The 16001-nt window shown below is 41.3% G+C and overlaps 1 protein-coding gene across 1 annotated transcript in view; it reads left to right on the top strand.

Moving 5' to 3' along the window:
- Positions 1–11768: 11768 nt before the first annotated feature.
- Positions 11769–16001, top strand: part of DENND1B (DENN domain containing 1B) — a 464228-nt gene continuing 459995 nt past the window's right edge. The window contains exons 1-2 of the mRNA XM_007941084.2: positions 11769–11785; positions 14764–14828. Coding sequence (XP_007939275.1) covers positions 11769–11785; positions 14764–14828 — 82 coding nt within the window. The remainder of the gene's footprint in view (positions 11786–14763; positions 14829–16001) is intronic.

The following is a 16001-nucleotide window of genomic DNA, read 5'->3' as shown; positions in this document are numbered from 1 at the left end:
CATCGGCGTGCATATATCTGTTCTTGTTATGGCTCTCACTTCTTTAGGGTATATACCTAGTAATGGGATGGCTGGGTCAAATGGTATTTGTATTAAAAGAAATCACTCTTAAAGAAGGCAATGAAGGAGGAAGAAAAACAGAACAAAACAAAACTCATTGCCAATGAGTTGATTCTGACTCATTGTGACCTTATAGGGCAGAGTGGAATTGCCTGATAGGGTTTCTAAAGCTGTAAAACTTTACTTATAGTAGCAAACTGCCACATCTTTCTCCCACAGATCAGCTGGTAGGTTTGAACTTCTGACATTTTGTTTAGCAACCCAGCTCTTAACCACTGAGCCACCAACGTTCCTTAAACATTACAACAAGAGGGACCAACAAGAAGCACAACTTGAGACAGCAAAAAATTAGTTCAGACATGTAAGAAATTATAATACATGCAAATGGTCTAAATGCTTGATTTTAAGAGCCAAAGATAATCAGAATAGACTAAATTCAAAAATAACATTTGTAAGCTAGATCTGAAACAATGATTTAAAAAGTTTTAATGTAAAAGAATGAAAAAAGTTAATACAAGGCAAATACTAATCAGAACAAAGCTACATAGAACCTAAAGCAAAAACATTATTAGAGGTAAAGAATGTCACAACATAATGATAAATAGTTCAATTTGCCAGGTAAATTGTAAAGTGTAAATGTATTGTAACACAGCTCCAAAAATATATAATATCTATATAAATATAGACAGAGCTGTACATTGAAATAGGCAAATCTATGATTATATGAGATTTTAACTCACTTCTCTCATTTGCTGAATTTGCGTTAAACAGATAAAAGTTCAGTAATGGAAGGTGTTAACAACACTATCACAATATTTGGTCAAGGACATGTTTTTAGAATGCTATACTTAAGAGCCGCAGAATATAGATTCTTCGCAAATGCATGCAAAACATTTAAAATAGGCTCAAAACATTTTAAAGGATTAGTAACTTAATGACCATGTTGTTGTGTTACAGTGATCCTATAAAATGTTAATAAGAATTGCTAAGTAGGAATTGGGATTTGGGAAGATGTAATACCTGTTGAAACTCTGCCCTTTGTAGACTTATCTAACAGTCATGTCAAAAGTTCTATATGGAACACCTCAACACCAAAAAGACAAATAACCTAATTCACAAATGGGCAAAAGACTTGAACAGACACTTCACCAAAGAAGATATACAGGCAGCCAACAAACACATGAGAAATTGCTCATGATCATTAATCATTTGTTGTTGTTGTTATGTGCCGTCGAGTCGGCCTCGACTCATAGCGACCCCTCCTTGGGTTTCCAAGGCAGTATCACTACGGAAGTAGATTGCCCCATCTTCCTTCTGAGAAGTGGCCGGTGGGTAAGAGAGATGCAAATCAAAACAACAATGAGATATAATCTCACCCCAGCAATAATAGCAAAGTTCAACAGGTCAGATAGTAACAAATGCTGGTGGGGTTGTGGAGAGATTCGAACTCTTGTGCACTGCTGGTGGGATTGTAAAATGGTACAACCATTGCCGTGAATGGTATAGCGTTTCCTTAAAAAATTGAAAATAAAAGTACCATTTGACCCATCAATTCCATTACTAGGAATATATCCTAAAGAGGTGAGAGATAGCACACGAACAGACATATGTACCCCTATATTCATCGCAGCACAATTCACCATAGCAAAGAGATGGAAACAACCTAAATGCCCATCAAATGAATGAGTGGATAACCAAATTATGTTATATCCACACAATGGAATACCATGCCACATTAAAGAACAATGAGGGATATGCGAATCATCTTGCAACATGGATGAACCTGGAGGACATTATTCTGAATGAAATAAGTCAATCAGAGAAGGACAGGTACTGTATGAGCCCATTACTGTAAAAAGACAGGGAAGGGTTTGCTTGGAAAAGGGAACTCACTTAGTAGGTTACTGGGATGGGGAGGAAACGGGAGGGATTAATTTAGGGCTAATTGGGGCTTACACACTGACATGGGTAGGGGGAGGGATATACGGGAAGGATATATGACCACCATGATAACATTGGGAAATGAGAGGACACCGAACTGTTCTCATAAGAGATAGACAACAGACGCTAATACCAACCAATGTGTCCCCAATGCCACATTGTCATTAACACCAAACATCAGGCTATAGAGATAAACACATACACACCTGAGATGATCAGACAGGGGTCAGTGAACAGAGGTATACTCCAGACCAAGGATAGATTCAGGATAGATTTGCACAGACACCAGTGATAGAAAATACCTGTAATCTTTACAGAAACAATAGAAGACAGACACAGAGTAATCCCTCACAGACACCCAGACACTATGGGAGAGAGAACCAATAGATCTACTACCTCAGGACCATAGTACTGGGGGACACCAGACTCAATTGGCACAATAAAATACATAAAAGCGTTGCTCCACATCCTACATTGGTGAGTAGCAACTGGAGTTTTAAAAGCTTTCAAGCAGCCATCTAAGATGCAGCTAATGGTCTCCTAGCATCACAAGTGAAGAAGAACGCAAACAAAATGAAACAAAATGGCATTTAGAAGCAATCAGCCCTAGGACATGATGGCCCATGAGACCAGAAGAACTAGATGGCGCCCGCTACCAATGCCAACCACTCAGGAAAGGATCAAATCTGGAGATCCTGGATAGAGTGGGAGGGAAAACGTGGAACATAATCCAAAAACTCAATAATGACTAGAATTCCTGGTCAGATGAAATCTCGTGAGACTCTCAATACTATGGCCCTGGAATACATTCTGCTCCTGGAATAAAACTTACCCCCAGGGGTGGGCTCTCAGCCCAATAGTTAACAAGATGTATATGAAGACCACTCAACACAGGATGATGCACCCACATACTGTACGGTAATACATCCCTTAGAGCAATAGACCATGGGACACCAGAGGACCAACATTCAAACTGAGGCAATGCAGGACAAACAGGAGTGCATAAATATGAGGGGCACAGGGGGAGGGTTGCAGGGTAAGGAGGGGAGGAGATGGGTTAGAGTTGGACATAGCGAATGGGGAATGAAACTAAATGTACGTGTTACGTTGAATGTAAAACAAGCTCTTAAAAATAAAAAAAAAAAAAAAGTTCTATATGGAATGAATATTGCTAAAATTATACCATAGTTTTAATAAATAAATCACCAAGATAAGTATATTCTTATTCATATAAGCTCTAACATATTTTTCTGGTAAATTTTAACTGAGCATGCAAATTATGCCCCTCCATGTTTTGTAGCTTTTATCTTAGTAATATCAGAATAGGTAAATGTTCTGGATACCTAGTGCCGCTCTGACAGGAATATACCACAAATGGGATGGCTTGAATGAACAGAAGTTTATTCTCTCACAGTTTGGAGGCTTTAAGTCTTAGTTGAGAGTGCCAGGCTCTTGGGGCTGGGTGAAAGCCCCTCAACCTTGGGCTTCAGCTCTGCCTCCTGCTCCTGGACCACTGAAGCTAGAGACTTTTCTTCACTGACAGCTGCTGGCTGCTGAGACTGACAAGCCCAAGGTTGACAAGTAAAAAGGCACAGTCCCAATGTTACCAAACCACATGGCAGGCCATTGCATAGCCATAAACTTATTAATCACCAAACCACACAGCAGGCCGTTAATGCAAATCTATTCACTTCCATAGTGATACTGCCTTGGAAACCCAAGGAGGGGTTGCTATGAGTCAGGGCTGACTCGATGGCACATAACAGCAACAACAACAACATTCAAAGTCCCAAGGTTGGCAGAGCATGGCAGGCTCCTGAACAATGACATGGCTACATGCAGGGTTCAAGCATGGTGCTGGAGACCATTCCCAAAACTGTTTCTTATATATAGGAAGCAGACCACATACCCAAAGCAGCTACTCATTTGCTCCAATAGATTCTACCATGGAGTTAATTACCAATCTCACCATGGGAAATAACTGCATTCAGCTGCCCAGCCACTCAACCAGGCCCAGCCAAGCTGACACACAAACATCTCTTCAATATGGTCAGGGTAAAAGCTGGTTTGAAAGATTTTCTTTGGGGTGTGTATGTGCAGTACTCTCCCCCCATATATATAACCTAAATTGAATAAATAATAATGTATACAGCATACAAAAAAGACATGGAGGCGGCATCTTCTGACGTCCTCTAATTTCACAAGGAGGCAGAATCACCATCAACAGTCCAAGGCTAACTCCTATTTGGCCAGACACACTACCACCCTCCAGACTTTTTACCAGCTCTGACACCAGCCATCCCTCCCGTGGCACTCACTACTTCTCTGCTGGGTTCAATAATTCATTGCAATGGCTGCACAGAACTCATAGACAATACTCATGATTATGGAGTTTATTAAGGAAGTAACAGACTACAATCCAGGTTCAGGAACCTACTCAGGATATAATTCTTTAATCAGGACAGTCTTCCCTCTGCTAGACCCTCAGGCACACCTCTCTGGCTATTGGCCTCTGCCCTGATCTGGCAAGTGTTAAAAGTTCTTTTAGCTCTGCCCATAGATATACCTAGGTGCACCCCACTCCACCAGGAAGGCTCTTGCTGAAAGGCACTTAGTTTTCTCCCTCCACAGCCTGTATCGTGCCTCTTGGTTCCACTGCTGCTGTCTCTCTGCTGGGCATCTCTGCCAAGGAGGTTCAGTACAGAGATCTTGGGTCCAAGGACGTGTCCTGCTCCACCTCCAGCTATGCTGTCTTGATGGCAGTGAGATCTCTAGGAAAGCTCCTTTTTAGCCCAGCAGCAAAGCAAAACTAACCAATTCTCAAATTAGAGTTCCATACACCTTAGTTGTATGGTCTCACCCAGTAATCGAAGGCTGGTGGTTCAAACCCACCAGCCACTCCTCTGAAGGAAGACTGGACAACCTACTTCCGTAGAGATAACACCTGGGAAACCCAAGAGGGGTTGCTAAGAGTCGGATCCAACTCTAAGGCAGTGACTTTTTTTTTTTTTTTGGTTTACCCAGTAATCTGGTGGGAGTCACAAAGACTGGCTAGAAAAGTCATACCAAGTAATTCACTGCACCACACAAGGGGGTATGACTGTCACTAGATGCCCTGGTGGCACAATGGTTAAGTGCTTGATTGCTAAGCTAAAGGTCAGAGGTTTGTATGCACCAGCAACTCTGCAGGAGAAAAAATTGGGTCTGGAATCTCCTCCCGTAAAGATTACCGCCTAGGAAACTCTATGAAGTAGTTCACATGGGGTCCTATAAGTCAGAATTGACTTGATGGCATACAACAGCATGACTGTCACTAAGACTCATGGGTGGTGTGAAGGGTTTGTGCTTGACTAACAACCTAAAAAAGAGCCCCTCGGTGGTGCTGTGGTTAAGTGCTTGCCTGGTAACAGAAAGATCAGCAGTTTGAACCCACTAGTCTTGGAAACCTAAGGAGGGGTTGCTATGAGTCAGATCTGACTCCACTGCACTTAACAACAACAAGAACAACAGCCACCCTGTGGGAGGAAGACATGGCAGTGTGCTTCCTTAAAGATTACAGTCTGGGAAACCCCATGGGGAAGTTCTGCTCTGTCCTATAGGGTCGCTATGACTTGGATCGACTTTATGGCAACTGGTTTTGGTTTTCCAGCCTAAAGGCTGGCAGTTGGAATCCACTCAGTGGTTCCACTGAAGAAACGCTTAGATAGTTGTTTCTGTAAAGATTAGTCAAGAAAACCCGATGAAGCAGTTCTCTGTAACGTATGAGTTTGCAATGAGTCAGAATTGACTTGACAGCAATGGATTTTGGTGGTTTCTTCTTCTTTTTTTTTTTTTGGGGAGGGGTATGATTGTCACTTAAAAATAACCCAACAAATGTCCTGTGAAAACAATTGTATTAACACTTCCTCATCACAAATTAAAGACTCCTGAAGTAGGCACCTCAGGTAAGGTTTCTCTCTCTACAGAATTAATTATAATGAAAGGAGAACTTTCAGAAGTTCAGTCACACTTTGAAGAGAAGTAGTTTTTAGTTTACAGATTTCTTTTTCCCCCAAAGCTTTGGAATAAGGTAACTTCTTATGTAAAAATGTTTTATATATGAAACAAAAATTTTGTGGTTTAGTCTTTCTAATTATGAAAACCCAATTACACAGAATTATTTCTCAAAAGATCATACAATTTTGTAGTACTTACTTACTTGAACATCATACTAGTCATGTGATATACAGTAATAATTTCTATTTTACAAATACAGGAACTGAGAAACTGGGGTTAAGTGGCTCATCCCAAGTCAAACTATGACAACCAGTTATGCTTCAAAAAAGAATTTTTTTGTTTCCAAGTTGTGTTTTGTCTTAATTTTTGATTAATAATTCTATGGCTATGCAATGTTTCTCCTTTTGTTGACCAAGTAACACCCAACTTTGAAAGTTAAAGATCAGTGTAATAGAATTTAATTTTAGGTTCTCTATTCCTAAATTCTTTATTAATTCCCAAGACTCCTTGTCTGACTTTTACATCTCATAATTAACACTATATTCATATCACATTGTATTTCCTCTCATCATCCTATCTTCTGCATGAATAAACTCTGAAGCAACTTCTATTTGAATGAAAATCACATCAAGAATGGTAACTTAGTGCAAGAAGTCTTCCAGACAAGACCTTTCCATAACAGCCCAGCACTGGACAATATTTCTTTCTTTCTCTTCTTTTTTAAAAATTTATCTTCAATATTTCTCTTTTTTTGTGATATTTTATTGTGTTTCCAGTGAAAGTTTACATGGTAATTTAGGTTCCCATTCAACAATTTCTGCACAAATCCTTCAGTAATATTGGTTATATTCTTCACAATCTATGAACATTCTCAGTATTTCAGTTCTGGTGTTTATATTAATCTAGTTTCCCTTCTCTTTTACTTGCAATTGTTGACCATTTGGTCTTACACAGATGATTTTTAAAAGGATCATAGTACTCATGGGTGATGTTTTCTATTTTGTGAGCCAATCTGATATTTAGATAAAAGGTGACCTCAGGGGCTGGTCTCAGGTCAAGGTTTAAGTGTCTCAGGGCAATAGTCTTTGGGAGTTCCCTAATCTGAATTGGTCCTGTAAGTCTGTTTATAATTTTAATTATTATTTTTAAGAAATTTGAAGTTCTGTTCCTCATTAATCTTCCTTTTTATCAGGGTCTGTCTATTGTGGCCCTGATCGAACAACTGCTAATGATAACTGGGCACCATCTAGTTCTTCTGTTATCAGGGTAGATGAGGCCATGCTTCTTACAGAGTATCAGTCCTGTAGACAGGTTTCTTCTTTACATCTTTGACTTCTTTCTTTCTCTTTTTCTCTGGATGAATAGAGACCAATAGTTGTACCTTAAATGGCTGCTCGCATGCTTTAAGACTCTAGACACTACTCACTAAACTAGAATATAGAACATAAACTTTTTTTCCTCCACATTTTATCTGCTACTGTTGAGAATATACACAGCAAAACATACACCAATTCAATAGTTTCCAGGTGTACAATTTAGTGACATTGATTATATTTTTCAAGTTGTGTAATCATTCTCACCCTTCTTTTCTGAGTTCATACTCTCTCTCATTAACATAAACTCACTGTTCTCAAAGGTTCTTATCTCTATCTTTTAAGTTGCTGTTGTCAATTTGATCCCATATAGTTCTTAAAAAAATGTAATACTCAAGGCAAATATTGTTTACTAGTTAATCCAAATTATTTTTCAGTTTTAAGATGACTTCAGAGATATGTTTGGTTTAAAGTTAAAAGATTATTTCAGGGCAATAGTTTCAGGGGTTCAGCCACCTGCCATGGCTCCAGAAAGTCTAGCTTCCATTGAAATTCTTTTCTGCATTTTCTCCCTTTTGATCAGGAGTCTTCTATGGAATCTTTGATTAAAATGTTCAGTAATGGTAGCCAAGAACCACCCAGTTTGGTCTCATGGCAAAGGAGGCAGTTGTTCATGGAGGCAACTGGACACTCCATACCCTGTCCTATTACTGACTCTCCTTTTTTCTCTGTAGTTCCAGGTGAATAGAGATGAATTGTTGTGCCTTGGATGGCTGCTTGCAAGTTTTTAAGACCACAGACATTAAACAATAAATTAAGAAGTAGAGCAGAAGCACTAAACATATTATTAGGCCAATTAACTGGGATGTTCCATGAAGCCATGACTCTGAAACTGCAAATCAAGGTGCCAAATCCCATGAGGTGTTTGGTTGTACATAAGCAGGCTCAACAGCTACTCTGCTTTTCTTTTCTTTTCTCTTTTATCATTGTTATAAATATATCTATTGCACAACATTTGCCAATTCAACTTTTTATAGGTGTACAACTTACTGACAGCAATTGCAATAATTTGCTATTCAGCTTTTCCCATAATTAATTAGATTTTCTCATTTTCATTAATCCCCGTTTTTCCTCTCCCTTCTGCCCTTGGTAACCACTAATACATTCTGCTCTCTATACATTTGCCTTTTCTTGTCTTTTTATATAAATGAGATCATACAATAATTATCCTTTTGTGATTGACTTATTTTGCTTGACATCATGTCCTCCAGGATCATCCATGTTCCAAGATGTTTTGGGAACCCATTTTTCTTTATCATTGAGTAGAATTCCATCATATGTACGTACATTTTACTTACCCTTTCATCTTTTGCTGAGCACTTAGGTTGTTTCCGTCCATTTTCTATTGTGGATAGTGTGTGATGAACATAAACCAAAAAACCAAACTCACGGCCGGCCGTTGAGTCGGATCTGACTCATAGCGATCCCTCCTTAGGTTTCCGAGGCAGTATCACTACGAAAGTAGATTGCCCAACCTTCCTTCTGAGGAATGGTTGGTTTGAACCGCCAACCTTCTGGTTAGCAGTCAAATGCCTACACTGTGATACCATATATCTGTTCATGTAACTTGTATCAGATCCCTAGTGTTACATACCTAGGAGTGGAATGGCTGGCTCATATGGCAGCTCTACCTCTAGTTGTTTTTTGAGGAACCACAAGACTATTTTCCACAAAGGCTGCACCCTTTTGCATTTCCACCAGCAATGGATGAGGGTTTCTCCATATCTCCTTCAACACTTGTTATTTATTTATTTTTAAAGCCTAGCCATCCTAACTTGTTGCCCTTGAGTTGATTCAGACTCATAGAGAAAAACTATAGAACAGACTAGCATTGCCTCATACTGTCTTTTGTTTCCAAGTCTTTATGGAAAAAGACTGCCATGTCTTTCTCCTGCAGAGTGGCTTGGCTGGTGGGTACAAACTGCAGTTATTTTACTTAGCAGCTGAGAGCTTAATATCACTGCACCATTTAGCCATTCTAGTAGGAGTGAAATGGTATATTATTGTGGTTTTGATCTGCATTTCTCTGATGGCTAATGATGTTGAACATCTTTTCATGTGTCTGTTAGCATTTGAATATCCTTTGATGAAGTGTCTGTTCATATCCTTTGTCTAGTTTTTGACTGGGTTATTTAATTTATTTTTTGTTGTTGGTAAGTTACAATTTTCTATAAACTCACTGCCGTCGAGTCAGATCCGACTCATAGTGACCCCTCCTCGAGTTTTCGAGGTGGTATTACTATGGAAGTAGATTGCCTGATCTTCCTTCCGAGGAGAGGTTGGTGGGTTTGAACAGCCAGCTTCTTGTTAGCAGTCAGATGCCTTAGGCACTACGCCACCAGAGCTCCCATGTATTTTAGATATTAGATCAGTTATGTTGTTCCCAAAGATTTATTTCTGTTCAGTAGGTTGCTTCTTTACTCTTTGATAAAGTCTTTTGATGAATATACATGCATACATATGCATACATATTTAATTTTGATGAGGTCTCGGTTATCTATTTTGTTTTCTGTTGCTCGTGCTAGTTGTTGTTGTGTTGGACAATCTTTTGAATATCCTTTATAAGATTTCTCTACATCTCTTCTGGGTAAATTGCTGGATATGAGGCAGCAGAGCCCATAGGGAGGCAGTATGAGATGGCAGTACAGAATCAGCATCAGACCTGGTCTGAATTCTATCTAGCTTTTACTCATTGAGTTAGCCTGGATTTATGGTTAGTACGAAGAGAAACAATGCATATAACTTGTTTAACACATGGTGTAGTGCCTAAGGCATTTGACTGCTAACCAGAAGGTGGTTCAAACCCACCAGCCACTCCTTAGAGGGAAGATTGGGCAATCTACTTTTGTAGATATGTTGTTGTTACGTGCCATCAAGTCGGCCCGACTCATAGCGACCCCTCCTTGGGTTTCCGAGGCAGTATCACTACGGAAGTAGGCTTGCCCGACCTTCCTTCCGAGGAGTGGCTGGTGGGTTTGAACCGCCAGCCGTCTGGTTAGCAGGCAAGTGTCTTAGCCACTATGCTACCAGGCCTTGCAAACCCAAGGAGGGGTCACTAAGAGTTGAATCCTCTTGATGGCAGTGAGTTTACTTAAAATGTGCCTTACACCAAATCAAACCAAACCAAAAAACCAAACTGCCATAGAATCATTCTGACTTATAGTGACTCTACAGGACAGTGTAGGGTTTCCAAGGCTGTAAATCTTTAGGAAGGAAACTGCCACATCTTTCTCCTGCTGAGTGGCTGATGGGTTCAAACTGCTCACTGGTTAGTAGCTGAGCGCTTCAACCACTATGTCACAGGGTTCCGCATGTGCCTTAGTGATTTTTAAATTTTAGTTCCTCCCATTCTCATTCTCCAGAAATTGTTTTGAGTGGTGCCCTCTCTGAGTGCCCCTAGCGTGCCCCTCCTATAAGGTCTGCCACTGTGAATGAATACAAGTTAGTTCTTGATAATGCTGCAATCTGTGATATAGGAATGTCTGGAGGTAAATGGAACACTATCATTCTGCTACTTGACAGGGCTATTTAGCAGGTGCATTAACGAAACATCCCTGAATCAGGAAGGGGCAGCTCTGGATTTCAGAAACCAGGCCACAGCTGGCATAAGGCTGGAAATAGGACCATCAATTCAAGCTCCTAATTTGTAGTCTTAAAAAGACGAAGGCTCTAGCGAAAAATACCCACCTACTAGTAGTCCAATGTGTGCATGTAATGTGGAAAATTCTACAGGTCCAGGCACTTTTTCAGGTACTTTAATGATGGGGTGAGGGCAGCAGGGAGTTGCAGCCCTGAAACCCTGCAGTCCCGAATGGACCTAGAGAGGAAGCCGGCTGGGCCAGTGCTGGGGACACAGAGGGCACCTTGTGTTTCTGGCACTGTTGCAAAGCGGCACTTGTGCCATCCTGGCAGACAGTGGCTGGCGCGCCCCCTCGACCCTCTGGCCTCCCGGGCGCGGGGACCCCGGGCCCTCCTCCTTCTCCGCAGGCTCCGGCCCGCGGGCCACGCGGCCCAGGTAAGGCCGCCAGGCGGGCGCGTCCTCGCGTGCCCCTTCCCCCTCCTGGCGACTTCCTGGTTTGCAGAAGGTGCAGGAGCCTCTGCGGGCGGCCTCGGTCGCAGGAACTGAAAGGCCCCAGCTTTGGCTGCAGGGGCGGCGGGGGCGGCGGCCGCGGCCGCGCTGCTGCTGCTGTCACAGAAAGACGCTGGGGGTGGGGTGGAGGCGGGGAAGCGTGGGGGCGCCGCCGACATGGGCCCGCCGCCGCTGCCACTGTGAGCAGCTTCTACCCCGGCGGGGCGGGCAGTGTGGGTGGGGGCGGTGCGACCCTCCGGTGGCGGGGCAGCGGGCTTCGAGGCCGGCGCGAGGGGGCGGGACGGACAGCCCCACACCGACATGTAACCATGGACTGCAGAACCAAGTGAGTGAGGGGACGGGCGGGCGGGGTGGGCGGCCCGCGCTCCCGGCTCGCCTGCCGTCCCTGCGCTCGGCCGCCTCCCCGCCACAATCGACGTTGCCCGCGGGCGGGGGGCGGCTCGGCCCCGGGTGTCCCCGGCGGGACGGCGCTAGGCCGCAAAGCCTGGTCGGCTCCACGTCCCGGGCCCGCGGGGTCGGAGCGGCTTTTCCCGGAGCTCCTCAGGAGCGCAGCGTCGATGCCGCTACCCAGGGAGAAGGGGAGGCCGGGCGGCTTCTGACACCGCCCGCGGTGGGTGTCTCCTTCTTCCTCGAGTGTGTCAGACTTGACTCGTCCTTGTCTGAGTCTTGCTGGTGCCCGGGAGGGTGTCAGCGTTGAGGTTACGCGGTTATTATTTCAAGTGCTTTCTTAGCATTAAGACAGCCGTATCTTTTTCTGAAGTGTATCCATTAGTTTTGTCTCTGATGTTTTCTTCTGATTTCTCTTATCAATTAAATTTCCCTGTACTGTTTATAGTATACATCTACACACTATAAATACTATATTTGTACATTGCTAGTATAAATAATATGTTTGTTTATATAGGCATCATTCATATACATGTTGCTTGCAAAATGGTATCCAATCAGATGGTATTGCATGTGTCTTCTTCACGAGAAATTATGCAGAAGTAAACAGTTGATTAGGTAAAAAGCAGTTTGAATACATGTGATGATTTTATTTCTAGTTATTTTAGAGATAGGAGTTTTTATATTATTTTCCTGAAAGTTACTTTGGAAAGAATTTCTTCTTTCTTGTCACTCCAAAGTTTAAAATAGTGAATATCATGTACATTTGTATTACTTTCACAGAAGTATAATTGTATCACTATTTAATTTTTACACCTAATAGAGATTCTAGGAGCTCTGGTAGCGTAGTGCCTAAGGCACTTGACTGCTAACCAGAAGGCTGGTGGTTCAAACCCACAAGCCACTCCTCCGAAGGAAGGTTGGGCAATCTACTTCCGTAGAGATACCGCTTTGGAAACCCAAGGAGGGGTCACTATGAGTCGGGACCTACTCGAGGGCACATAACAACAACAACAATAGAGATTCTAAACAATATTAAGAACACTGGAAAAAGCAATTTAGAATTATTTTCTTCAGTGTTTGACATGGAGGGAGTGTGGGGTAAGTGAGTAAAAAAGAATACTTTTTGACATTATAAGGGAGAAACTCACCAGTCCAGGTTGTTCTTATTGAAAGAAGTTGATAAGGAGAGAGCTGAGAAAATTGATTTTTTAAAAATTAATTTATATGGCTTGCCACTTCCTATGTTTCTAGATTCATATTTTGCAATAAAACTTTTTTAAAAATCACTGTTTATTTAGCAGTCAAATCTGGCATTAGTTTCTTCAAGGTTTGTATTAAAAACAGCTAATGGAAACAAAACAAAACAAAAAAACAGCCAATGTACAAAGGTACTAAGAACTTGTTAGCAGGAATAATGGAAATATATTAACAATTTGGTCACATGGATGTTGTGGTATCAGATTCGGCTTAATCTTGTATCTTCTAGCAGAAAGGGAGATTAAAACAAAACTATCACGATTTGCTTTGGGGAATTAAACCAATGAAAAGGTTAAATGTGTGAGAAATAAGTAAAAAAGTAACTTCTGATTGAAGCTAAGCAATCTTTCCATTCATAGTGGGGAAAGCTAATATTAAGACAGATGTCCTGTTTCCCCAAAGATAATTGACATAGAATTTTTTTTTTTTTTGCTGTCTATAGTTTGCTGCTTTAAGCATGTATAAGTACAGTAATTACATCTCCAGAAAAGTGTTTCCAAAGTGTCACATTCAAGGAGCATTTTAAATGTTTTATGGGGGTCTAGGAGTTCTGTTCATTGCTCATAATATTTTAGGAACATGGCAGGTGGAAGCAGGCATCCATCATTTACACTTACATTGCAAGTACAGTACTTTGAAGAAAGCTTGAGAGACTGCTGTTAAGCTCTGTTGGAAGAGTGAGGTGTAAATACACTTAAAAACAGTGGTTTTCCAGTTTAGCTTCTGTAAGGTGACAGGAGTACCTTGCATTTATACAGCACTTCATAATATATAAAGTACTTTCATATAAATTATTTGATTTATAATCTTCACAGATATTCTGTAAAAAGAACAGTAATGCTCTTAATAGGGGAGAAAACAGGTTCAGAAGTTAAATGCTTTGCCCTTCTTTAAACTTCCAAGCCTCAGCTCTTTATTGTTATTGCTGGTACACTGTGGTCATATAGTTCCAAAAAAAAAAAAAAAAACAACCAAACTCACTGCCATTGAGTTGATTCTGACTCGTAGCCACCCCCTTTGTGTTTCTGAGGCAGTAAATCTTTACAGAAGTAGATTGCCCAGTTTTCCTTCCATGGAGTGGCTGGTGGATTTGAACCACCAGGCCTCTGGTTAACAGTCAAATGCCTTAGGCACTATGCTACCAGTGCTCCTTAGTCATATGGTTACTTGGCATAAATTGAGGCAAAAACAAGATTACTTTTAGAATTAAGGAAATAGAAGCTTGATTGTTGTTGTTGTTAGCTGCTATAGAGTTGGCCCCTGAGTCATCATGAGCCATGTACAGTGGAAGAAAACACTGCTTAGTCTTGCATCATCTCCATCATCAGTTGTGGAATGGACCATTGTGGGCTGGTAGGGTGTTTTTACTGGCTGATTTTCTGAAGTAGCACAGCAGGCCTTTCTTTCTAGTCCATCATAATCTAGAAGCTCCACAGAAACTTGTTCAGCATAATAGCAACATGCAAGCCCCTACTGACAACCCCCTAGTGGCTGTGCTTGGGGTGCATTGGTCAGAAAATTGAACATGGGTCTCCTGCATGGAAGAGGAGAATTCAACCATGAACCACCATTGCCCCCATATAAACTTTCTAGAGATCCTTATAGCCCATGGGAAATATATATATATATATATAACACAATCTTTTTTTCTTTTAGGGAAAATCCAGAAAGAACCTTTGATTTGGTATTGAAAGTGAAATGTCATGCTTCTGAAAATGAAGGTACATGTGTTTTGTTAATTCTTAATTGATCGAATCTATCAAAACAAGTGCTATTGTAGACTGCTAGAACATGATAGTTTTAGGACAAGTAATAGTGTTAAATGTGTACTCTGCAACTAGTGTCTCAAGTTGCTGGTGATAAAATAGATAATGAGGTCTTTGCCACGGTTTATAGAAATCTTGAATGTTATCTGTGCAGCTTGAATTTCAACTGTGTTGCTAAGCCCAAATAATTGACAGTTCAATTTAACCAGTTGTTGAGGAGGTTACCTTTCAATTTGTGGAAGGACTAGTCTTTTCATTCATCTTTGAAGATGTAGGTCATTTTTTTTAAACATTTGGGCAGATTCTTCTGCCAGTACCAATGGAAGCCACACCGGTTCCCTTCTAGAGTTTCCAGAATGCAGAATTCAGACGGAGTAGGCTCTTCTGTTGGATTTAGTTCTGTAGCATAGCACTCTCAGAAGCAAGCAAACAACAGTGTGACGTTATTTAGAAGTGTTTCAGATGTCAGTTCTCTATCGTTTTCTGAAAAGACAAGAAAACTAGTGTTGTGATTTTGCTAGTCTCTCCCCCCCACCCCTCTGTCATACTGTATATGTGTATGTGTGGAGGCAGGGGCAGTGGCAGTGGCAGAAAAGAATAAGGAATTCCTCTTCTTGCTTTTATCTTTTTTAGTATGTCCTTGTGTGGTCCGTTTCCATGGACATTTCCAATGTATGATTTAATTTCAGTATAGTTAGATACTAGATAGCATGATGATTAAGCATGGGATTTTTGTGGAGTCTAGCTGGCAATCCTGAAGCCTTGATGGAAAGTCTGCTGATACTTTTAGCTCCAGAAACTGACCTTGGCAGCAATTACGTGCTCTAAAGCAATTTGGGGTTGCACACCTTAAAATAGAGGAGCCCAATGAAGCTGTGTTGAAATAAGCATGGCTAATTTTAGGTAAGAAGGCACACACACATTCCTGGCTTCACCAGCTGCACTTCTGGTCTGCTTGAACTATAGTTTTGGTCAGGCTTATGCCTTGGCCAGGAGTGAACCCAGGTTGTGTAGGGCAGCTTCTTCTTCTTCTTCTTCTTTTTTTTTTTTAAATTGTGATTTGGGTGAAAATTTACAGAGCAAATTCACTTTCCATACAGCAGTTCACATACACTTTGTCTCATGACA

This window comes from Orycteropus afer, unplaced genomic scaffold (assembly GCF_000298275.1).
Source record: "Orycteropus afer afer isolate SDZICR_OR568_19922 unplaced genomic scaffold, OryAfe1.0 scaffold00075, whole genome shotgun sequence".
In the NCBI taxonomy this organism is placed as follows: Eukaryota; Metazoa; Chordata; class Mammalia; order Tubulidentata; family Orycteropodidae; genus Orycteropus; species Orycteropus afer.
Note: the sequence above shows the minus strand (reverse complement) of the source record. Positions and strands in the feature narration are given on the sequence as shown.